General features: G+C 43.4%; 1 protein-coding gene across 1 annotated transcript in view; it reads right to left on the reverse strand.

Moving 5' to 3' along the window:
* Window positions 1-5,216: 5,216 nt before the first annotated feature.
* dlgap1a (discs, large homolog-associated protein 1a) overlaps window positions 5,217-24,369 on the reverse strand; it is a gene marked incomplete at both ends in the record, with an annotated part of 75,987 nt that continues 56,834 nt past the window's right edge. Inside the window, 10 exons of the mRNA XM_080725716.1 lie at window positions 5,217-5,441; window positions 8,996-9,148; window positions 9,733-9,824; window positions 12,180-12,312; window positions 12,991-13,272; window positions 13,558-13,603; window positions 17,726-17,802; window positions 19,330-19,464; window positions 21,568-21,687; window positions 22,582-22,707. Of these exons, the coding sequence (XP_080581842.1) occupies window positions 5,217-5,441; window positions 8,996-9,148; window positions 9,733-9,824; window positions 12,180-12,312; window positions 12,991-13,272; window positions 13,558-13,603; window positions 17,726-17,802; window positions 19,330-19,464; window positions 21,568-21,687; window positions 22,582-22,707 (1,389 nt within the window). The remainder of the gene's footprint in view (window positions 5,442-8,995; window positions 9,149-9,732; window positions 9,825-12,179; window positions 12,313-12,990; window positions 13,273-13,557; window positions 13,604-17,725; window positions 17,803-19,329; window positions 19,465-21,567; window positions 21,688-22,581; window positions 22,708-24,369) is intronic.

Below are 24,369 nucleotides of genomic sequence, written 5' to 3' on the forward strand. Positions count from 1 at the left end.
TTGGGAATGTTTTTTGAAAATATTTTTTTCCTACATAGGCTACTCATACAGTACATCAAGCTGTGGCCCTGAGGGCCTCATGGCTCGGCAAAGCTAGGCCTACTTACCGTATACATACGTATACATACATACTAGGGGTGTAAATCATTTGCAATGATCTATATATATCTATATATATGACTATATCGATATGCAAAAGCAAAATATCGTACCGTTTGGCTTTGTATCGTTTTACAATGCAGACAATCTGTATCGAATCGTTTTGCAATGCCAACAATCGATTGTATGGAAACATTTCACACAGATTTAATTTCTTTGCTAAATAGCTACTATATCGATTTTAAATCATCAAATGGAATCGTATCATATTGCCATGAATGAACCAATATCGTCTGCCAACCATGTATCGGGATACGTATCGTATCGCTATTAAATGTATCATTGCACCTAATACATATGATTGTGTCATCTTGGAGTTTTCAAAATGAAGGAGCAATATCAGTTGAAGGTTAATTTTTATTTTGTGTTGATCATATATGGATGTATAATCCTTTCTATAAAGTACAACAGATCAGTGGAGCATGATAACACTAGTTCAACATAATCCCAAACAGTAAAAAAAAGAATAAAATCAATAAATAATTCAACTAATCCATAAATAACAATATACAGTAAATAGCATAATTTAACCTAATACAAGTGTTTTAAACTCAGATATAGATTCATAAGTACTAATATTGTGCCTGCATGCTTCGTGAAACATCCTCAACCATTTTCTGTTACCAACACAAGAGAGCAGTTTTCAAGTAGAGGGGTTAATGCAGAATGACTCAATGACGCTACTTGACCAGAATTGAAGAAAGGCCCACACAGAAACCAAGGAAGTTAGGAAGCACTTTATAAAGACCACACGCACGCACGCACGCACGCACGCACACACACACACACACCCGCGCGCGCACACACACACACACACACACACACACACACACACACACACGCATCAATATAAATACAGTCATACACACAGTGCATCATCCATATCTGAATGTACATATCGTCGTTGTCGGGTGGAAACCTTGTATGTCCAAAACAGTTTGTTTTGTATTTATAATTTTTAAAATGATTTAAACTAGTGAAAACAGCCGATCTACAAGCACACAACGCCTCGCACAGGGCGACGGCCTTGTATGATGAACTTACTTTGCGAAAGAACGTTCAAATTTGATACCTGGAGATATGAGGTCTCCACCAGACAACAACGATATGAATGAACACTGATACACAAGCGGAAACACGCACGCACGCACGCACGCACGCACGCACGCACGCACGCACGCACGCACGCACGCACGCACGCACGCACGCACACACACACGCACACACACACACACACACACACACACACACACACACACACACACACACACACGCTCACATGCTGAGTAATGGCTGACCAGGACTAAGACCCTGATTTTATGGACTACATTTCCCATCTCTTCCTGAGAGAAAAAGAAAAAGAAAACACATACACACAAGAGAGAAAAGAAAAACACGGAACCAGCTCAAGAAAGAACACAATTTGTCAGAGTGAGTTCCAGCAGCATTCTATTTCATATATACTCGCCATCACAGCTCCTTGTCTTTGGCCCTCTATGGTCTATACACAAAGTCAAACACTGACTGTGGATGAGAAGTGAAAACTAAAAATCTGAACTGAGAGCTTTCCACCCTTTTCCAAAGACTGGGAGATTTTGATAGTCTTTTGTAAACATAAAGTAGGGCAGAGCAATATATTCAATTGTCGAATTTTACAGACATCGTTTAACTATTAACGATTTGGTGATGATAAAAATCATAACTAAGGACAGCCAAATTCATCCCACAGTCTATGGCAGTGGTTCTCAACCTTTTCAGACTGCGACCCCCAAATCTTTGACAATTTGGTTGTCAAATATAAATTGTCATTGCTATACACTTAAAACTGTTCGTTTGCTTACTGTTGACCAAAATCATTTGGAGACCCACAGGTTGAGAACCACTAGTCTATGGGGAGGTTAAGGGGCACAGGGATTAAAACGAGTACATTTTCTCAAACCCTCCACTTTACACCCATGACTGCTTTACTGTTCCTTCCTAAACACAGACGGTTGTATAGAATCCATTCAAAGTTGCTACTGGAACAATAGGAATACGAAGCAGTTCAAACAACTTAGTCGTCCTGAAGTTGTTGTTTTTTATGGCCCCTTTCCTTAATGGTGAGATATGTCACGACAGCTATGGCTCACTATCATTGTCGTCATCAACGCATTATAATTATATCGTAATTTTCACTCTCACTGACGTAGTCCTCCTCATTTAAACAGAGGTATCCCACCAGATCCCATACAAAGTTAACACACGCACGCACGCGCACACACACACGCACACACGCACACACGCACACACACACAAAAGGAATGTACAATATATATATCTTTTGTTTTTCAATAATACACGTCATCAAAGAATATTCTCTAATAGTCTGATTGTTTATATTAACACTCCCCGGTTGTCTCATGGATCGTTATTGTTGACGTGCCAGAGGCTGTGTCCTGGAGTAAGGAATGGCAGTTGAGAGTCGCCAGGCTAAATGAAGAGGGCATTGCACTGTCTGTCTATCAGCGTATCTCTGCATGGCGGTGCAGCGGTCAGATGATCTTACATGGTTGTAGGCTGCAAACAATCTAGATCATTGGTTCTCAAAAAAAGATTTCCACTCCGGAAGGTGGTTTCACATTGTTTAGCGGATTACAGTTGTGGTCTAGACCAGTACCAAAATAATCTTATTTTAACTGGGGACCCGCCACCCTGACGAGCACTAAGAGTTGAGAAATTACATTTTAGCAGATCTACATGCTAAATCGGCTATTTTCACAATTTCTGCCTCTAATATTTGTCAATTTCGCCAATGTTTAATTTGTCATTTTAGAGGTATTAAAAAGGCCTTAAATTTGTTTACTATTGAGTGAGAAAACAATGTTGCACATTAAGTTAATCATTTGGGGACCCCCCAAAATAATGTGGGGACCCCCCTGGGGGTCCCGACCCACAGGTTGAGAACCACAGGTCTAGATGGGGCCCTAGTCTTCTAATGCAGTGGTTCAAAACAACAATCCCGAGGGAGCCCATGTACTGCACCGCTTTCTATCTTATCAGGTGACCCAGGTTTACAGTTCCTGACTGGACAGCAGAATGACAAGGACACCAAGCAAATGCACTCAACCACTTAAACTCTCTATACTTAGTAAACCCCATTCTTCGTTGACAAGGGGGTCGGCTGTCGTTTCCACACTTGATCTGCTCTTTTTACCCTCTACACCAGTGGTTTTCAACCATTTTCACATCAAGGTCCATTATTTATTGATTTGAGAATCACTGCTCTAGAGGCCCATCAGTGACGGGTCCCAATGGGGCCCAGCTTTTGCATTGCACTGCATCATTTTACAAAGTTAACAGCAATGGATCAATGGTGATTTTGTTGAGGGCTGAGATTGTTTTGAGGAGGAGAGCCAGCCATGGCTGCTGAATCGTCAAAGGCATCAAACACTGTGTTTCTCTTGAAGGTATTTCATGTTCTGGGATCAGTCAAACACAGAGTGGTGCTAAAGCCATGAGCACCGTCTGTACGGGAGTGGATTCTCTCATAAGGAGTTTGGGTTGGTTTGGCTTAATGGCTTGGATGAAATATTATTCTGTTCCCTAAATCTTTCCATGACTGAACATAAACTGAGATTCTCTCTGTGGTTTGTCTCCTGCTAACACGTGGATATGAGAACACGAAGAGACAGAAATCAAACCAAACCAAACCAAACCACAGACCTTCCTAATTGCAATATCTTACACCTGGATCAATATGAAACCTGTACTAAGATTGATCAGGGAATTCCAGTCCAGAAAGAAATACATTACAAAAGTCCACTTTTACCTGACAGTGAGGAGTGTTCGGGAGTATATAATGCATGAAGAGGAACATACTATTCTATCTAGTTTCTTCCCTGCTCCACAGGGACCCTGACCGACCGGTAGGAAGCACTATAAATAGTGTAACAACAGAAACTGCCTGGCTTCCAGACGGTCGTTTTTTGTTATGGAGTGGATTCAAGCCTCTAGTCCCTGCAGTTGTTGGCAGGAACTTTACCCCTTCACCACTGAAGATCTTTTTGTGTAGAAACTGACTCAAGAAGTTAAATTCTACTTCAATCAAAGTGAATTCTAACGGATTTAAAACCACAATTCTGGGCAGTGTGTCTGCTCCCTCTTTCTTGACTTTACTACTTACCGTACAGTATATAAATAAATAATCTTGAAAGGAGAAAAAGAGAAGAGAAGATAGTTTCATACTTAATTGCTTCCATGATTTAGGCCAATTCTGTGCATTTGAACGCTAAGTACCACACTGTGTCTTGTACACAATCCCAGTCCGATCGTACCAACAGTTTAATTTCATATTGAATCTGTGTAACAAATGTCACCACGTTTTGGTGAATATTGCTTATGCATAAATGTACCCTGTTTCTCAGCCGAATCACTCTTAACCCCTAAGTAAAGAGTGACACCGTAAGGTAGAAAGTACTAACCAAGCAAGGGAGAAAACCCAGGTGATCCATGCTTAGGTTTGGTGAATATACAAGTATCCAAAGAAACTCATTCCCAAACATTATTTAGACATCAACCTTCGTATGTGACTTATTTTCTTTTTCTTTTTTTTTGTAACATCAACACTGTTATAATTCCTAGGTCAACGCTGTGGAATCCCCACAATGGCTTCCTATATTACAGTTAAAAGTGATCAAAATCCGTCCATCCTCCTCTTCAAGGAGGAATCACAGGATAGAGAAGGAGCTGAATAATCTGTGCAGGGTTCATCTTCCACAAAAGGAGGACGGGGAGGGAAGGGAGTGAGGCTGAGGAGGATAGAAGAGAGGAGACAGTAACCATCGGAAAACAAGAGAGAGACTGTTTTTATATTCTGGCCCGCATCAATCCTGCAGTGTTCATATGGCCACAAGACCTGAAGAAATGCCTGGTGTGTGTGCGTGTGCGTGTGCGTGTGCGTGTGTGTGTGTGTGTGTGTGTGTGTGTGAGTGGGTGTGTGTGTGTGCGTGTTTGTGCGTGTGTGTGTGTTGATAAGCCCTCTGTCTACGTGCTTGCTCGGCTGTCTGGCTGGCGGCCTCTCATAGCCTTGTCTGAGCCTCGGGGATGTAGATCTCGATGCTGTCGGCGCTTTCCGTCGCCGAGTTCTGCCGCACGGACGCCGCGCGCTTGGCGGCCATCAGACGCTTGCGTGCTTCCTGCCGCTGCTTCTCAGAGCTCTCCAGGGACCAGTCCCTGGCCAACGGAGGGTGGTGGTGGGGGACCTTAGGGGGTTTCTTTGGCACCGGGGGCGGGAGACGCCTCTCCTGGTGAGGGTCGGATGGGAGGGGAGGGGAGGGGAGGGAGTGAGGGGGAGAGCGTTTCAGGAAAAACACAGACAGAGTGGTGTTTGTGGGTGTGTGTGGTTCGGTTTATTACTGTATGTACAGTATATATTTGCCGTCGTAATTGATGGCGCTGATGCGGGAGTAGAGGTTTGGTTTCTTCCAGTAGCGCATGCGTACATGTCACATACTGCATACTGTATGTGTATGAGCGGAAGAGTCCATGTCAAATATATTTAGTAGTTCTTAGCGTGCATACATGTGCTTTCATGTGCGTATAGCTACTATGTGTCGTTATTAAATATCACGTTTGGAGTGGAGAGGGAGGTGAGAACACTCCAGAACACTCAGACCAACATTCTGACCTGGTCTGTTTTCACACAACCACAAAGCAACTTTTCAAAGTCTTTGAACAGAACAGAGAAAACCCGCACATGGCGAGGAGACAACAGCAGAGGAACGGCGGTAAGGAAGGGAGGTAGGAGGGAAGGAAGGATGGATGGATGGATGGATGGAAGGAACAGACAGATGGAAGGACAGACAAACAGCGCAGTGTGTCTGTGATGGCCCGATCGAGGTGTGGAGGGCCCTGTGTTGCTGTTTGGTGCGTGGCTGATTGCATGGGCCCTCACTGTCCACACAGGAGAACAAGCACAAGAAAGACCACAGGAAAGACAACAAAGACAGACAGATAAAGCACATGAGGAAGCCGTCAGAAAAGCAAAGTTCACAATATAATGCGCAGCCATGTCGGAGATCCACTGTTGAGTGAGTCTGAAGCCTGATTTATACTTTGTGCTCTGGTGTCCTGTGCCAAAAAATAGCCAATCCTAAAACTTGCCGTATCATGACGTGTGATGTTGAGGTTGTAGGTCGGCTGTTTTCTGTGCGGGACTCGCTCACAATGTGTCGCATTGTAGATTTTCCAAAGATTTCTTTACATTTGAAAACTTGAAATGGAAAATTCTGCCTAATGAGTACTTTTACCTTTGGTACTTCAAGTACATTTTGATGCCAATACCTTTGCACATTTTTAATTCTGGACTTTATACTTTTTCCCCCCCCAATAATACAGTATTGATACTTTTACTTAAGCAAAACATTTGAGTACTTTTCCCACCACTGCTTTAAAGAATGGTACCCGGTGCCTCCCTGCTTAGCAGTCAGCATTATGGGTAAATCTCTGTAACATGTGAGCATCACATAGCTGTACATCAAGCTGCATCATGCTATGGAAACAGAGGATAGGCTCCTGACCTATGGGCTACATGGTTCGGGAACCGTTGCTTCACCTGGCTACTTACCATTGTATGAAATCAGCATAAATCAGGCTTAATAGAGTTCCAGGCAGAAAACAACAAAATACTGTATATACGGTAGTTTAAAATACATTATGCGTGCAAAAACGAAACCTAATATTGTGCTGCACTGCAGTTTTGCGAGATCCACATCTCAAGTGTCTCCAGCTAGACTTGAAATCCATGTTTTCGCATGTATATTATATGGTATCAAAAGTGCGAAAGTGCAGTGAGTATACACTGAAAGCCTTTAAGAGGAAAACAGAAAATAAGACACAACAGAATTATTTTCATTGCAGGTCTTGTTCAGCCATTACAGAGTAGTAACTAAGCCACCCGCAGTGCACTTGTTTTTCAGAAATGGCTTTGGAATCTTACTTTTGGGAACTCAAAGTTTCTTCAAAATTCAACATAGCACTTAAAGTAACACTGAAATGGTACGAGAGGTATGTCACATCCCTGTTATTATTTAATAACTTATTTGCTATTAATTATTTAATAATGCGCCATCGTCTCTCAGAACTGCACTATTAATCTTTTGAATTGGAAAAGGAGGAACAAGTAAACCTGTAGGTTCATGGTTGAGGTTCACTCAGGTTGAACGTTTGTACCACAGGACAGTTAGAACAACAGCAATGCTTGATCGGCCATGCAGATGAAAACGACGTGAAGGACTCATTGTGTGTACTGCAAAACCTTGAATCTCCATTGTCCCTGTGTTTTTCAGTACTACAGATAGCTGGCATTGTACATGCAAATATTTGGAAAGTATCTACACCCTCCAGGACCAAGACACCCAACATGGTGTCCGGATGGGTCTTTCAATTAGAACTGTCATTGGAAAAACTCAAACTTAATCACAAGGATGTTCAAACTGAGACATATGAATGTCTTGTCTGACCAATTGTGTTGTCAGATAAAACATGCATTACATGCATGGAGAATTATCTAAAAGCAAACAAACCCATATTAAAATCCTTAGACCTATTGGAGATCCGAGCTTTTGTCAGGCTAATGCCGATATGTTGCAAGGCATAGATAAGACTGCGTGTGTGTGTGTTAGTACCACACTGGACCAAAGCTGTGTCTCTACTCTATTATATATTATCTAGATGCGTACGGTAACTCAACAGTAGGCTACCACCACACAGACCCTCAGACATATATTTAGCCTCCCTGACAGGAGAGGAGAGGAGGAGTGGGAAGTGGACAAGAGAAACAGACAGACAGACAGAAAATGTAGATACAGACAGATAGACAGACAGATGGACGGACGCTATAGCCACGGTTTATTTTATTAAAACTATGATGTGTCACATTATTCAAGCTATGATGTATCACAATTTGTTCTCAATAATAGGGGAATCATAGAATATCAAAGTCTTGACGTCACTTGTTCATCCCCTGCGTCACAGAAGTCAAATGACACATTGTGTCCAACCGGCTCCACCCCTTGAGCACCCTTCATTGATTAAAAACGGGAACGTTCCCAGCTCAACGCTCGACGCGCCCGGTGGAGCTGGGGGGTTGATGCTTTATATCCATATGAGTCAAATAGCTGTGCTCATTTGTTTATTTTTGGAACACAGTTCTTATATGAAGCGATTTTAAACATCTCTATTGCAATAAACACTGATGGACACTTTTGTTGAATAAATAATGATGTATCGTGTAGGTGGAGACCTTTCGACCAGTGGCACTCCATTTGATTTCTGACGTGATTTTGAATGAATACATGAAGACAGGTAATATATTTATTTGCTTAAGTCTAATACATGACAATTACTTTATGTTTGTGGTATTATAAATGTGTTTAAAATATGCTTGAATAGCAACACACTGTAGCCTAACTATTGAGGAAAAACAACGACGAAATGTATATTTCATCAGTTCTATTACAACTCCATCGTTATCGTATAATACAAAAATAGCAGATCTACAAGTGCTATAAGCTTGTAGATCCGCTACAAGATCTGCTATTTTTGAATAGCCGAACAATGTGCTATATATTGCCTATATAATTATATATATAGCTAAAATCTAAAATAACACAGATTTTAAATGGGTTAAGTTTAAGATGGAAGGGAAAAAACTAAAGAACATGTAAAAACCTCCTCCTTGTTCAGACAGACAGCCACGAGGCAGAGAGACAGACAGACGGGCAGGGGTCTGTTCACACAGACAGGAAGCAGACAGACAGACGGACAGACGGGCAGGGGTCCGGTCTGTGGTGCGTACCTTTCTCTCAGGAGGGTCCAGGGGCCTCCAGCTGTTGGCGCGCAGCTGGTGCAGCTCGTCGAACTTGAGGCTGATGTTCTCGATGGAGAGCTGCAGCATGTCCCAGAAGCCTGCCAGGTCTGATGCAACGGGCCTGGGGTGGGCCTGAGGGTTCTGAGGGCAAAGAACTCCAGTTGTTTATTTAGGTAAAAGTATCAATACAGCAATATAGAAATACTCAGTTATACAAGTAAAGGTCCGGAATTCAACATTTACTCAAGTACAAGTATGAGAGTTTTGGCATCAAAATGTACTTAAAGTACCAAAAATGTTTAAAAATAGCCGATCTACAAGCTCGCCGCACTGTGAGCTTGTATATTTGCTATTTTTTCATAGTTAAAGCATAAAATAATGAGTTAGGGTTAAAGTGACACAGGTTCGTTCCAGATCTAAATTTAAAAAGGACCACACAACGTGTCAGAATGCGATGCGCTATATCTGATCTCACTGGTATGTTTTTCACAATAACCATTTCACTTAAATGTGCTATTTAACAACTTTGAAGTCTGGGAATTGCAGTTCAAACAGATAATGGAGCTAGCAGACGAATCTGCCAGAACTAAAAAGAAAAAAAAGAAAAAATCATATTGGTTGCCAAAAAGACAAATAAAATGGACATTACATATTATGACTATACAAATAGGGGTGCCAGAGTTCATATTGTTAACAGAGATAGCGAGAGGCCTGCTGACACTCACCAAGTTGTCTTCACAGAGATCTTTGAACTGTTGGAACTTCTGGGACATCAGGAGCTGGGCACTTCCCACTGCGCTCCGCATCTTCCCCAGGACTGCAAAGCACAGAGACACAAGTAGGGGTGGGCGATATGGTGATAAATATCGTTGAGACGATACAATGTCTACATGATATGCCTTTTCAGAGATATCGTATACTGTTGTGATACAATGAGGGGTCCGTATAAAAAATCCTGTTGGATTGTTAATACAGAGATTCATTGCAGAATTCATTTAAACCTGCATTTTGGTCTAAATGAGTAGTTCTCAAACTTTAAAATGTCAAGGTCCATTTGGTTTCATTTGTATACTGTCAGAGTTACATACTTGAAAGGGTCGATTTAGACCTCCCAAAAGGAACCCAGGGAGTCCCTGGACCCCACTCTTTGAGGACCACTGGTCTAAATAGTCTTTACTCCTTTTTCCTTTAGTTTGTGTTACCTTGTAGGTGGTTGTACTGTTAAGTAAATTGAAAAAAATCACACCCGTGTGAAGTGGAGCTGTGTGTGTGTGTGTGTGTGTGTGTGTGTGTGTGTGTGTGTGTGTGTGTGTGTGTGTGTGTGTGTGTGTGTGTGTGTGTGTGTGTGTGTGTGTGTGTGTGGATCATGTGTACCGATTTTTGTGACATTTGACGAAAATATGTAGGAAAAGGAGCAAAAAGTGTGTTTTGGAGAAAATTCAAGATGGCGGAAAATCTATCATGGCGCAAATGGGCGTGGCCTATATGGGGAGATGCGTCATGACCCAAGGAATCCAGGGAAAAAATATTTTTAATTTTCCGACCTACGGTTCAAGAGTTACAGGCCAAAACGTAAAGTGGGGTGTTATGGCGCCACCATGCGGCCAAATGACACAATTATTTTTTATTTAATCCTTGAAAGCATTATGAACCTCCTCTCCAAGTCTTGAAACTCTAGCCCCTATGGTTTGCGAGAGACAAATAATTGAATGTGAGTTTTTGCAATTCCCATTATAAGTCAATGGGGAAAATTAATTCACTAATAAATTAATATCAATTAAACTATAGAACCTTTCTCTTAGAAAAGTAATAGCCCACGATTCCTGAGTAAGCCGGTCGATTTGACATATGGCGCGAGTGTGTGGTGGCAAAACTGTGGGACTAGTGGCGTGCCGAAGTTTAGGAAGTTCAGGCTACATACACACAGACAGACACACACACACACACACAGACCCACACGGCCACGTATAGGGAGCCTGTGTTTCACACAGCTCCAATAACCATAAAAGCCAACATGAAAAAGAATCGTGATAAGATAGTGTATCGTGTTACAGCTTGGAAAAATATTGTGATATTGTTTTTTTCCATATCGCCCACCCCTAGACACAGGCAGTCTGACTCAGACAGTGGCTCGCACACATCCAAACCTTTGAGCACGTCGTCATCAACAACGGCCAAAGAACCTCTCGGAAGATGATTAGCACATACATGTATTGGCTATCTTGTATGGCGAGCATAGTGGTTCAGACTTTAAAGTGCATGTAGAATGTAGAACATGGCATTTTGCAGCATGATCATGTATGCCTACTTGTCTCAGTGCCAGGCTCAATACTTCAGTAGTACTCTCTACGTGGAGCCGTTTATGTTCTGTGATGTTGCCGCTACTATTAGTCTTTTGTAACTATCATTTGCTATCACTTGCTTCTGTGATGCAGCGGACCTGCAGTTAGCTGTTTGATGTGCGGTGTAACTCCCTTTCGTTCAGGTCTGTCAGTCCGTCTATTGGAAGTCTGTGGCGGTCGGATTGTCTGAAACCTTTCCCAAATAGTCATACATCACAGAGACGTCATGGGTGACTGAGTGACGAGACAGAGGTACTTTTGAGCGGTGCTAAGCGCTCCTACCTCTGGTCCCTATGTACAGTATGAGTGTCCGTATGAGAACGAGACTAACGCCATAGAAAGTACGCAGAGACCGACTTCACCACAGCTGACGTCACGGACAGAACGACCCATACAAGGAGATATGCTGGCATGTGTGTCGTAGGTGTTTTCAGTACTTTTACTTCTACTCCACTACATCTCAAAGGCAAATATTATGCTTTTATTCCTAATGGGAGCCATGATGCTGTTATTGTTGTAATAAGAGAGAAGTCACCGTCTAATATTATGAGGCAAAGATTGTGCTTGAATTTTATCCACACGCCGACATGCACAATGAGGTATACAAACACCTGTTTGTAACGCTCGCACGAACGCACTCAAACGCACTCAAACGCACGCACGCACGCAGGCAGGCAGGCAGGCTCGCAGGCAGGCAGGCTCGCACGCACGCACGCACGCACGCACGCACGCACGCACGCACGCACGCACGCACGCACACAGACAGGCAGACACACATAGATAGACAGACAGACAGACAGACAGACAGACAGACAGACAGACAGACATACTTTCATCAGGCAGGTCATTTTCTTGTTGGTCCAACTCCATCTGCAGGCACCAGCCTTCCATTCTGTCAGTCTCTGCCTGCAGCAGCTTGAGGAACCAGCGTCCATCTCTCTGGCACACTGACCGCTGCACCACCTGGCATCATCATCATCATCACACGCACGCACGCACGCACGCACGCGCACGCACGCACGCACGCACGCACGCACGCACGCACGCACGCACGCACGCACGCACGCACGCACACACACACACACACACACACACAATACACTACATTAATAGCCTGCTATAATTTACCTTTACTGTAGGACGTGTAGCTGCACCACAAGTGGGCAGTATAGTGGTGTACAGTAAGCTTTAAAAAGGGAGATCTTGACATCATCAATATGTAAAATTGACATGCATACATTTTACAGTACTGTCTCTGAACATCATCACAGAGATCATCCCTAATGATGTGACCCAGATATCTGGCCGTGTCTACAACACTGAGCACCTTGTCTGCCAGACAAAAAGAGGGGAATTCTGCTTTCATAATCATGACTACACTCTTAAAGGGATATTTCACTTTCACATGGTTAAAATGGAGTTTGAAGTTACAATGGGTATGTATGGGGATGGGCCTGATGACATTTACTTCAAATATCTAAATACTGAATGAAGCAAATTAAAAACTGTTCAGGGTGTTCATAAAAGCCTGAGTAGACGATAAAATGACACATTTTTTTTTTAAAGTGAAATATCCCTTTAAACTTGATATCAAACTGCCGTCCATAATCTGAGCACACTGTACGTCCTCCTTCCGTGTACCTCCAGGATGGCGGATCTGTCGAAGGCGGCCTCCAGCGGGTCATCGGCCACGCTGTCTATCCAAGGGTCCGGCGGCGGCAGGATGGACGGGTCGAAGCCCACGTCGTCGTAGTCGTCGGAGGTGCAGGCGTGGTAGTGGTTCCCCGAGCCCTGGATGCTGACGGTGGAGGTGGCGGCGTCGCGCGAGTACTGCCGGGACACCGAGCCGGACGACGGGAGGTCAAAGTCCGTGTCCGGAGAGTCCAGAGGCGTGTCCAGCGCGTCTGGCAGGTCCAGATCCGCCTGTTGAAAAGTTCACGTTTATTGCACAATGCAGCAGGAAATAAGATCCTGAAAAATCATAACAATGATAATATGTGAATATCTGATTATGTTAATGATTTATTGTGTTCATTGTTTTTTATGTTGGGCTGCTCGTAGTAGGTAATAAAGAGTTCTCTGGTCCTGACTCCTGACTGATTGGTGGCATATTATTGATGGCATTGATTTAAACTGAATATTTACTAGTGACTAACTGAGTCAAATCATTCGAAATAACAGTCCCTAGTCAAGGTGGATCTAACATACCTGTACTGCTGCTGTGACACTGTTGGAGCGCTGAAAGCGTCGGTACCTGCAGGCCACAATGGAGAGACAAGCACAGCCATCAATATCAGAGAGCAAGGCACAATCAAGTCATAATAATAATGGATCGCATTTTCAATAGCGCTTTTCTAAGCAAGTTGTGAACACAAAGCGCTTTACAATGGTCCATTCATTCGTTCATACATTGGGAGGTGAAGCGGCGAACAGTCGACGCCGGCGTCCTCACTTCCCACATTCATACACACCAACGGTGGCAAGCTACAGTAGCACCGACCGACTCAATGGAAGCAGTGGAATCCCTTCCGATGCCCCTGCAAGTTGTCTATTTCAGGATTCCATGCAGTCTATTTCAGGCGTTGTTGTTTAGATGTACGCACAGTATGTACATTATGTGTGGCTGTCAAGGCTTTCCTCCCTCTGTTGTGCCTTCATCAATAAAAAAGAGATATCGCCTGAAGGGAGGTTGAATGTGCATTGAAAATGCAAGCCCTGTCACTGGTCTTTATTTGGGAATTGTTACAAGGTCAGAATGCACCGCAAACAGCTGAGCAAAAGAAGCCCGGGAAGGAACTGTGCGAGTCTCATTTTGATTCCGCTTCTGTGGTCTGACCCGTAGCTGCTCCCCTATCCGCCCTGAGAGAAGCGGCTTCACACAATACACCCTGGATATGTGGAAGGCTGTCTGCAGTGAATGCCTCTCCACGGAGAGTTGCGTGGGAGGCACAGAGAGATAAAGACAACCAGAGAGATGGGGAGAGACTGATGGAGAGAGAAAGAGATGGGGGAAGGGAGAGAGAGAGATATTTGGGAGTGAAAAATAAGACCATGGCAGCCACACATGCACGCACGCACGCACGCACGCACGCACGCTGGCGCGCACACACCACACACACACACAGCTAAAAAATTTAAGGTCAAATTCGCTGGGTGAGGGATACAGTATATGGTGCAAAGCCTGGTTTCTAATCCGTTGTACGATGGTGTCAAGTGCAAAAACATAGCCAAGCTCCAAGCTCACATACGCCTCGCTCTGTGGCACGTTGTGGGCTTGTAAATCGGCTATTTCCGCCGTGCAAATGAGGATAACGTCACTGAGCAAGTCTACAAGCACACAACGCCTCGTTGTTGTGTGCTTGTAGAGCAGCTATTTTCACTAGTTTAAATCATTTTTAAAAATGATAAATACAAAAGGAACAGTTTTGGACATACAAGGTTTCCACCCGACAACGACGTTAAATAGAGCATAAAAGGTGTTTAAATAAGCTTGAAGCTGGGAGGCCGGGATGGAAGGCGGCTGAACGGCCCAGTCTCCCTCAGGTCATAATTCCTCCCACAGCTTCACAGGGTGAGGTGATAATGCTGGCTGATGGCTGTGTGGGTGTTGATAATGTTGCGCTGATAGGTGTGTGGGTGTTTGCTAGCAGCCAGAGAGCCACACGGCTACAATTACAGAACAGCAACAAATGACTCAGCCAATACTGCGGTAACAACAGCACTGGACCGCAGTAAGAGAAGTACTGGAAGTGATATGATATAATATTATCATTTTCATATCATATATCATTTTCAGATATTATCGTTTTGTAACAATCCCTCCACAAAATCCCATATATTTATTACATTATTACACATATTATGTGTAATAATGTAATCTATCTATAAATGCGACAAATCTCTGTCTGTTTGTTTGTAATCCGCGTATCTCGAGAACCGTTCGTCCCACCGGCTTCAGATTCGGCACGCGCGTTCCCCGCCGCCGCGAGGAGTGCAGTGCCGGGCCTCGACCCGACCCGACTCGCGGTTTTCCGAAACCGGCGCGAAACGTTCGGAATCTCCTTACGCGGAGCTGATTGTTGACATCAGGCTGTTCCTGAGGAAATCGGCACAATCACTGACTCATTGTGACATCACTTCATAAAAGGCTCTGACATCACGTACGCCAGGAGTCAACAAAAAATCTCTGTGAATGTGTATGTATGTATGTGAATCTCGAGAACCGTTCTTCCCACCGGCACGCGCGTTCTCCAGATATGGGCATAAAATGAATCCCCGAATGCGGAGCTGATGTCTGACATCAGAGTTTTCCGCAACCGGTACTGTGTGTGCAGAGATCTCCATATATGGGCATAAGGGGACAATGGCAAACAGATGGTCAAAACGGGTCCTATGACAACAGGTATATTGGGGTTTGCATTAAAGGGTGGGGACAAAGGCTAACAGAAGGCAAACAGATGGTCAAAACGGGTCCTATGACAACAGGTATATTGGGGTTTGCATTAAAGGGTGGGGACAAAGGCTAACAGATGGTCAAAACGGGTCCTATGACAACAGGTATATTGGGGTTTGCATTAAAGGGTGGGGCATTCATGGGGTCCGCTCCAAAAAAAGAAAATAAAAGAGACAAAGACAAACATAAGACAAGCGACAAAGCGTGGGACTGGGAGGATGACTTGAATGATGCAGATTTAAGCAGGCTGTGTATTCTGCTTAAAGAAGAAACAAACAAAAAGCGACAGAGATCTCATATATGGGCATAAAATGGACGCAGATAAACAGATATCTCCATATACGGGCATAAAGGGACACAGACAGACAGATACAGAGATCTCCATATATGTGCATAAAATGGACGCAAATAGACAGATATCTCCATATATGGGCATATGGGCATAAAATGGACCCAGAACTATATCTGCAGTGATCTCCATATATGGACATAAAATGGACGCCGACAGACAGACAGATACAGATATCTCCATATATGGGCATAAATGGACACAGGCAAACAGATGGTCAAAACGGGTCCTATGACAACAGGTATAATGGGGTTTGCATTAAAGGGCGGGGCATTCATTCCCTATTTACATCGTTCCCGAGTTGGCCAGGTCGCCGACTAGACGCTGGGCCGCCCAAAGGGCGGCCCAGCTTCTAGTAGAATAAATACATATGGGATTTTATGAAGAGATTGTTACAGAACGATGATATCTGAAAACCGAGTCACATTAAATGTAATACCTACAACTCCAAGTGCTTGTCAGGGTGGGGGTCCCCAGTTCAAATATGTTTATTTTGGGGTCACAGCCTAAAAAGGTTTGAGAACCCCTGCAGTAGAACATGTTATACATGTATATACTGTATGTGTATAGCAGTACGTGTTGTAGAGTATGTGCGTACCCTGGCTGCCATAACTTTGCAAATCCTTTCATTTTTCTAAGGCTGTCTTCTTCACTGACAGTAGATTGTTATATTATGCAAAGAACGGTGGCGGGCAGCAGACATGAAGAGTGAACGCGCAGCTTGTGTTATTTGCATTTATCATTCGGTTTCAAACGTGTGCGCCGGCAGAGACACAGACAAATAGAACTTCATGTAGAGGCTTGTTGACTGTCTGGTACCAAGTGATAATGAGCTTAGCCTCTTTGTTTTCAATGTGTTATGTTCCATTATGGGTTGGAGTGTTATCAAAGCTGTTGGTGTTTTTATCAGATACTATAAGAATACATCCAGGGTTTACTGTGATGAGAAGTCTTTTGTTTGAAAGGCGGCCTTTTCTGTACCACCGCAGACAACAGAACAGGGACATATCAAACAGTGGGCACTACAGTGGGCGACGCGAGGCTTTTTGTTTGCAAACAACGAGATGGTACCGAGTGCCACGCTGCGAGCTTGTAGTTATGCTATTTTTGAAAAAGTGTGAAAAGGGTATTTGAATATTTTTGAGCCGATTCTATAAATGTCGTCTAAATCCTTCTAAGGTTTTTTTTGAAAAATGCATGTTTCTATGTCAGTGGTTCTCAAACTTTTTCATGTCAAGGACCCCTAGAATTATATGTAATAATTGGCCGCTGATCCCCCATCTCAAAATATGGGACCCCCCCAGAAGCAAACATTTGAGACACATTTTCACTTTTAAAAAGATACATTCAAAGATTTGCAAACAATTTCACGATTTTCTGAAAATATCAGATCTACAAGCTCGCAGTGCGGCACTCGGTGCCGTGCTGTGAGCTTGTAGATCTGATATTTTTCAACAGTTAACGCATAAAATAATGGTTAAAGTGGTTCAAGCTCTGAATGGGATGAACCAGTGATGTGAGGAGAAATCTGATTCTGATGGATGGAAAGGGACTGCGTGTGCTACTGTGCTTACACTTTCCCATCCTCTACTTGAACCCCGATGGAGGCAAACTTTGACGGGTCCTCGGGGTCGTCCTCTGGTCCGTCCACCTGCAGGGGACAAAAACACCATTAATAACCACCTGGTTGTATAATAGCACTGCTTCTAACCATAGACTGTAAAAAATATGGACGGTGGGAACCCATTGGTTTTTATGCTGCGAAAATTAAGCTTTTTATTTTGCCCTTGTATGGGTGTCGCCATCATGGTACCCATTACTACAAAGGAATGCTATTGTCTGCCAACGGTCATGTGCAACCGCAGGGATACATGCAGTCTTGAGCTTGCCGAAAATAAAGCACACGAAGAAGAATCATCACAAGCCTATGACCAGGGACCTGGGGGTCTCTGGAGCTCCGGGGGTCCTTGGAGGTTGTAGTTTGGCAGGTAAGGAGTGTGTGTGCAAAATTTGGCATGGATGGGGGCAACGGTTGTGGAGATATGAGCAGGGCAAAAGTGTGAAGTGTGACGTGTGACTCACTCACGGACGGACAGCCGGTGGAGGTTTTGGTAGTAAATGCGACCTACGGTCGCAATAACAAGCCCCTCCTACAGCATACTGTGCTTTAACATCAATTATAATATAAATTGGACCATATTTTCACAAAATGCATATCATGGTGATTGAAACGAGGCTTTAAACTAGCATCAGGAACCATAAAGTATTAATGACAATGTTTATTAAGGTAAGAAAATCTAATGTAAAAATGAAATGAATGGAATCCTATGGAGAACATGTTGCTTTTGGTACCAGAACAGTACAACTAGCGGCCAATCATAGGAACTTTTTTACGTGTTTGCTTTATTTTAAATCCAGACAACTGGCCCCCTGCTTCTAACCCACCGCTACGCTAGGTTAGCAACCTACAGGTATGGTGTGTTTGATATCAAATGTGATCATCATCAATCATATATTCCATCAATTCAATGAGACCTTTAGAGCACTGCGTGTATGCGTGTGTGTGTGCGTGCGTGCGTGCGTGTGTGTGCGTGCTTGTGTGCTCGCGTGTGTGTCTATGTGTCCAGCTGATGCTCGCTAATGCTCGTTAATGTTATATACATCAAGGCAATTATGTTTCTGCACTCATTTTCGTTATTGAAGAAGACTTTTCTTTTTGGTCCTAGAAACACCCTATCAATTAAGCGATTAATCGCTCAATAAGGTTATCAGCTATCCATTCATGGATTAATCGATAATTTACATCCCTACCTGTGATAGTGTGATTAGTGAGTAACAAGGGGGGAAACAACTAATCTTAACCCATGGAATGGTGCATAAAACCCCCAACACTATGGTGTCAGAGGTGGGTCTATGATGGACCCACCGAACATAGAGCATAAGCACTAAGCACTAAGGCCAGATGGAGCAATTATAATATCCACCACAAGAGGGCAGGGCAGAGCAAGAAATCAAAATATGACTCTCTCCTCTCCTCTCCTCTCCTCTCCTCTCCTCTCCTCTCCTCTCCTCTCCTCTCCTCTCCTCTCCTCTCCTCTCCTCCTCTCCTCTCCTCCCCTCTCCTCCCCTCCTCTCCTCTCCTCTCCTCTCCTCTCCTCTCCTCCCTACTGGTACTTACCTGGATGCCTATGGAGAGACATTGGCCCTGCCTGAGTGCTTCCTTCCTTGGGTCACAGTGTGTCTCTGCCCTGTATTGCTCCCTGAGGCCGTCCCCCTGTGGTGGTCTGTATTGGTCCCTCGTATGGCCGTCCCCCTGTTGACATAGTACTTTATGGTCAGTTTGCACTGAAATGTGTCTTGCGACACAGCAGCCAAGTATGCAAAACATAATACACACATTTGACATAACACATGGGACAAAGCAAGGGTTGGGTTACATACACTAGTAAGACGCCTCAGGGCGACATGCGACCTCGCCCTAAAGGGCGAGGTATATGGAGACCCCTGCATGATAGTCAACAATGTTATGTCAATACATGCCCATATATGGGCATTACCAAATATGGGCATTCCCAGATATGTCCTTAATATTGATGAAATTGGGACAGGGATCTCCATATATGGGCATAAAACCTATGTTAATTGGTAAAGCCAAGCAGGGCCTTGACGAGTTAGGGCCTGGGTTTGATGCCTTGGGATCTCCATATATGGGCATAACCCTAACAGGGCATCATCTGGGAATGCTCATACTGTATATGGACATTTTATTTATTTTATCCTCTATTAACCCTTTATAAGCCACGGGGAGCCCCTTAATGTTAAAACCGTAGTATATCGCACATCCCAGCAAGGAGTCTCAGCCACGCCGTACTTTCCCGGACTTTGTCATTAAAACCGGAATAAATGATTTTGATCCGAAAATCGGCGATCGTCTAACCTTCCCTAGTCACCACTCGTGCATTGATAGCTCATGCACGGTCTGACATGAAGCAGAGGTGACGTCAGCTCCTTTCCTTCTCCAAGGCTACTCCCAGCCATCTGTTTGCTGTCTGTACCCTGGTGCTCCTACTGCAGCCATGCTTGGGGCTATGCTAGCGAAAATTTTCAGGTCTGTTCTTGAGTCACACATGGATTATTTGCGGGGACATTTACGTGAACGGATCGCGCACGCGAAACGCACGGGTTGATCGATGATCGGCCAAAACCCCCATTCTATCCCAACGGAGATCGAGAAAATCACGGTGAGCTAATGACCTGGGGAAAAAAGAAAAAGAAAAAATAACGGCGCTGTCCAAGAAGGAGGGGCGGCGGGCTCATGTTTATAAACATAATATTATGTCTCAGATCACAATACAATAATAGAAATTTCACGGCTAATCTACCAACCACCATTCTATTTCGGACGGCAAAGTGTTAATATATATCCATAAACATATGGAGTTATGGACTTGTAATATTATCGTTTTCGGGGGAAGGTAGGGTGTAAATCAGAGTAAAGCAAGGACTGATGATATCAGAAAAATATGGGCATAAAAGGTATTTTGTATATCACCTGTGATGTCACAGTGACAAGGGAACCAACCCATAGACTGTAAAAATGTGTACTGACTGACTAGGAGACAAGCTGCGACATTTCTCATGGTATACTGCGACCTTCGGTCGCAATAAATATATACAGACAAGAGCAATGTCCACCGCCTGGCCTACTCCTGGCCAAACTCCTGATTAAGCCTTAAAGTCGACTGATGGACAAATAACCTTTTTAGTCTGACCTTATTGTATGCTGGAACACCGTATCTCCTTCCTGAAAGCAGCAACCTACAGTATATTCTCTACACCAGTGTTTCTCAAATGGGGGGGGGGGGGTACGCGGAGGTACTGCAGGGGGTACTCCAGAAATGCCCTCAAAAAAGAAAAACTGTATAAATCATGCTTGTTCATAGTTAAATAATTAGGCGGGGAAAAACCATTTACTGTTATGTTTAATGAAGAATTGAAGACACATGGAGAAACTTGATATGAACCTGAGTTGTTAACCCAAATTACATGGTACCAGGCAACTGGGATAAGTTTTAAAGTTGTTTGGAAGTTATTGACATGAAAACTTAACTGAAAGTTTACGACCACAGTGTTGAAAAGGAGAAACCGTTTGAAACTCTTTCACCCCATTTCTTATTTGTCCTTTTATATTCTTGAAATGGGGGGTTATCATAGCATCATATACCACTATTTATTTATATTTGAATTGCAGTTTTATAAGCAAAATGTTGTCGGGTAAAGCAAGGGGTACTTGGATTCAGAAATCATGGAAAGGGGGTACTCAAGCCAAAAAAGATTGAGAAACACTGCTCTATACAACACATGGCTATTGTTAGAGGTAATATTCCTTGCCAACCTTAGAATGCTGTTATCATACCTGTGGTGGTCTGTCTCTGTACTGCTCCCTCAGGCCCTCAGCTCTGCAGAGAGCCATGGCGGCTGGCGTGCTGACAGTGATGCTGGTGTTACCGACATGCTGGCTGGCCGGCCCGTGTATCTGGAAAGGGGGAAAGGACACTGGAAAACATCAGAACACGGTGGTTCCTAAGCCTTTTAGCTCGAGCTCATATTTTCACATAACGCATATCATGTTGATTGAAACGAGGCTTTAAACTAGCGACAGGAACCATAAAGTATTTATGACCGTGTTTATTAAGGTAAGAAAATCTAATGCAGATCTGCTATTTTTGAAAAGTCGTGAAAATGTGTGCAAGTCTTTGAATATTTTGAACCGATTCTATAAATATCTTCTAAATCCTTCCTCTAAATCAGTGGTTCTCAAACCTTTTCATGTCAAGGACCCCCAAAATGACATGTAATCCTATTTGAACCTACTGTATTTGGCCGCAGACCCCCATCTCAAAATATGTTGTTCCAGGGACCCCCAGAAGCAGAGAATTGAGTTACAAAAGTCTGCTTTGAAAAATATATATTCAAAGATTTGCTCAAATCTTCACAACTTTAAAAAAAAATAGCAGATCTACAAGCTTGCAGTGTGGCACTTGTGAGCTTGTATATCTACTATTTTTCAATAGCTAAAGTATAAAATATTAAGTCCAGGTCTTAATGGGGTTTAAGTGGTAGCCTATCTTTGCCACCCGTATTTTTACTGAAGCGACGCCTCTGGGTGAACACACTGACCTGTGCGTTGGCAGAACTCTCTATACAAGGCTCTGGGTGAACACACTGACCTGTGCGTTGGCAGAACTCTCTATACAAGGCTCTGGGTGAACACACTGACCTGTGCGTTGGCAGAACTCTCTATACAAGGCTCTGGGTGAACACACTGACCTGTGCGTCGGCAGAACTCTCTATACAAGGCTCTGGGTGAACATACTAACCTGGGCGTTGGCAGAACTCTCTATACAAGGCTCTGGGTGAACATACTAACCTGGGCGTTGGCAGCCTCGATGGCCGCTGTCAAAGCCTTCATGCTGTCAATGCTCTCCGTAGAGTTGCTGAGCCCCGATTGGATGGTCATGTCTCCTCTTGGCCCCTCCCCTTCCATGTAGGCATCCTGATTAGAGAGTGGTAAGACATTGTAGCAAGAGGAGATTGTTATGTCACATTTTGTGGAAATAGCTCTCAAGCGATATAGAAATATATGTTCACGTACAGCCGTGCTTCTCAAACTTTTTCAAGGACCTTTAAATTGATTTGGCGGCGGACGCCCATCTGAAAATGGGGGTCCGCCCCAGAAGAGAAGTTTGGAGTAAAACTTTTTAATACTTTCTAGATTTATTTTAATCAATATTCAAAAATAGCAGATGTACAAGATCGCAGCACTGCACGAAGCGATGTGCTGTGAGCTTGCACATCTGCTATTTTTGAATAGCCAAAGTATAATGGATAAAGTGGCTCAAATAATCGTGATGCTATGTTAACTACTTTAGCTGGGGACCCCCTGGTACGCCCTCAAGGACCCCTGGGGGTCCCCGGACCCCAATGATATACGGTATAACATGAGTTTTTGCCAATAAAACTATCAATCAACCAATTTGTTGAATTTGATTTTGACTGCATGGTCAAAATAGGTACTCTGTGATCTGACATTTGTTAACAGCAGACAGACAGATCACTGTTCTGGCCCTGTTCATGTTGCTATGGCTGAGCTAATCAAAGTGTTTTTAAATCAATATTTCCAAATGATTGATTCTTTCCAAAGTAGCTGTGTATTTATTAATAATAATTTATTCCAGTATTAAACGTTGTAGATATTGTTTGTTATAATCTATCTGTATGCATCGTTCTAACTGCAGAAGATTGCAGTTAAGACCAAACTGCATTTAATTAAAATCCTAATACACCTTCACTTCATTACACAGACAACCTTTTTATAAACGTGTATTCTATTCTCAAGACGTTGCCACTTTAATTACAGAGGCGGCTGGATAGAACGCGCCAGACTCTTGCGTCAAGGAATGGGTTTCAACAGCTGTAGTCAAACTGTTAGTAGGCGTCAAGTGGGCGCTTCAAAACCTGTTGAAGCGTCTTCCAGAGCTCGGTTCTATTTCCAAGCATCAACACAGGGCACAGTTCACCAAAATACATATGTATAATGGCATCCCAGCATTGTTGTGTGCACCGTGTGTGTGTTTGTGTCTGCACTTATCCTGAAACATCATTATGTTTGTCTGTGAAACTACTGTAGTCCTGTCTTTCTTATCACATGTACTAGCTGGTGACACCAGCACTTAAACTGCAAAAATATCCATAAGGAGAATGGCATGCAAAAGTACCCTGGTCTATATGATGGCAAACTAGATGAAAATAGAGATGTTGTGCCGTTTTAAATTCTAAAACCTTTGATGTGAACGAGTTGCCTCAAGTGACAGCTTTCTATGATAATAATACATCAAATTTATACAGCCCTTTTCTGGGTACACAACGTGGTTTTACAACAAAATTACATAAACAACTTTATTAAGAGGAAACTAGTCTAAAAACTAAGGCTAAAAACTAAGCAAAGGAGAAAAACAACATCAGCCTAAAACTAAAAGGCAGAAAGGGAGACTTGAGTTAGGTGGAGAAAACGAGTCTGAAAAGGTGGGTTTTGAGTGTTTTGAACAGGGCAAGCAGGGGTGTCGCACTAAATTCTGGGCCCTGGGTACAAGGATTCACTGCGAATGTTCTTCAGGGGAGGTGGTTTAACCCATTTAGACTGGGAACCCATTATTAC

The sequence above is a fragment of the Nannobrachium achirus genome (assembly GCF_963921795.1).
Source record: "Nannobrachium achirus genome assembly, chromosome: 5".
In the NCBI taxonomy this organism is placed as follows: Eukaryota; Metazoa; Chordata; class Actinopteri; order Myctophiformes; family Myctophidae; genus Nannobrachium; species Nannobrachium achirus.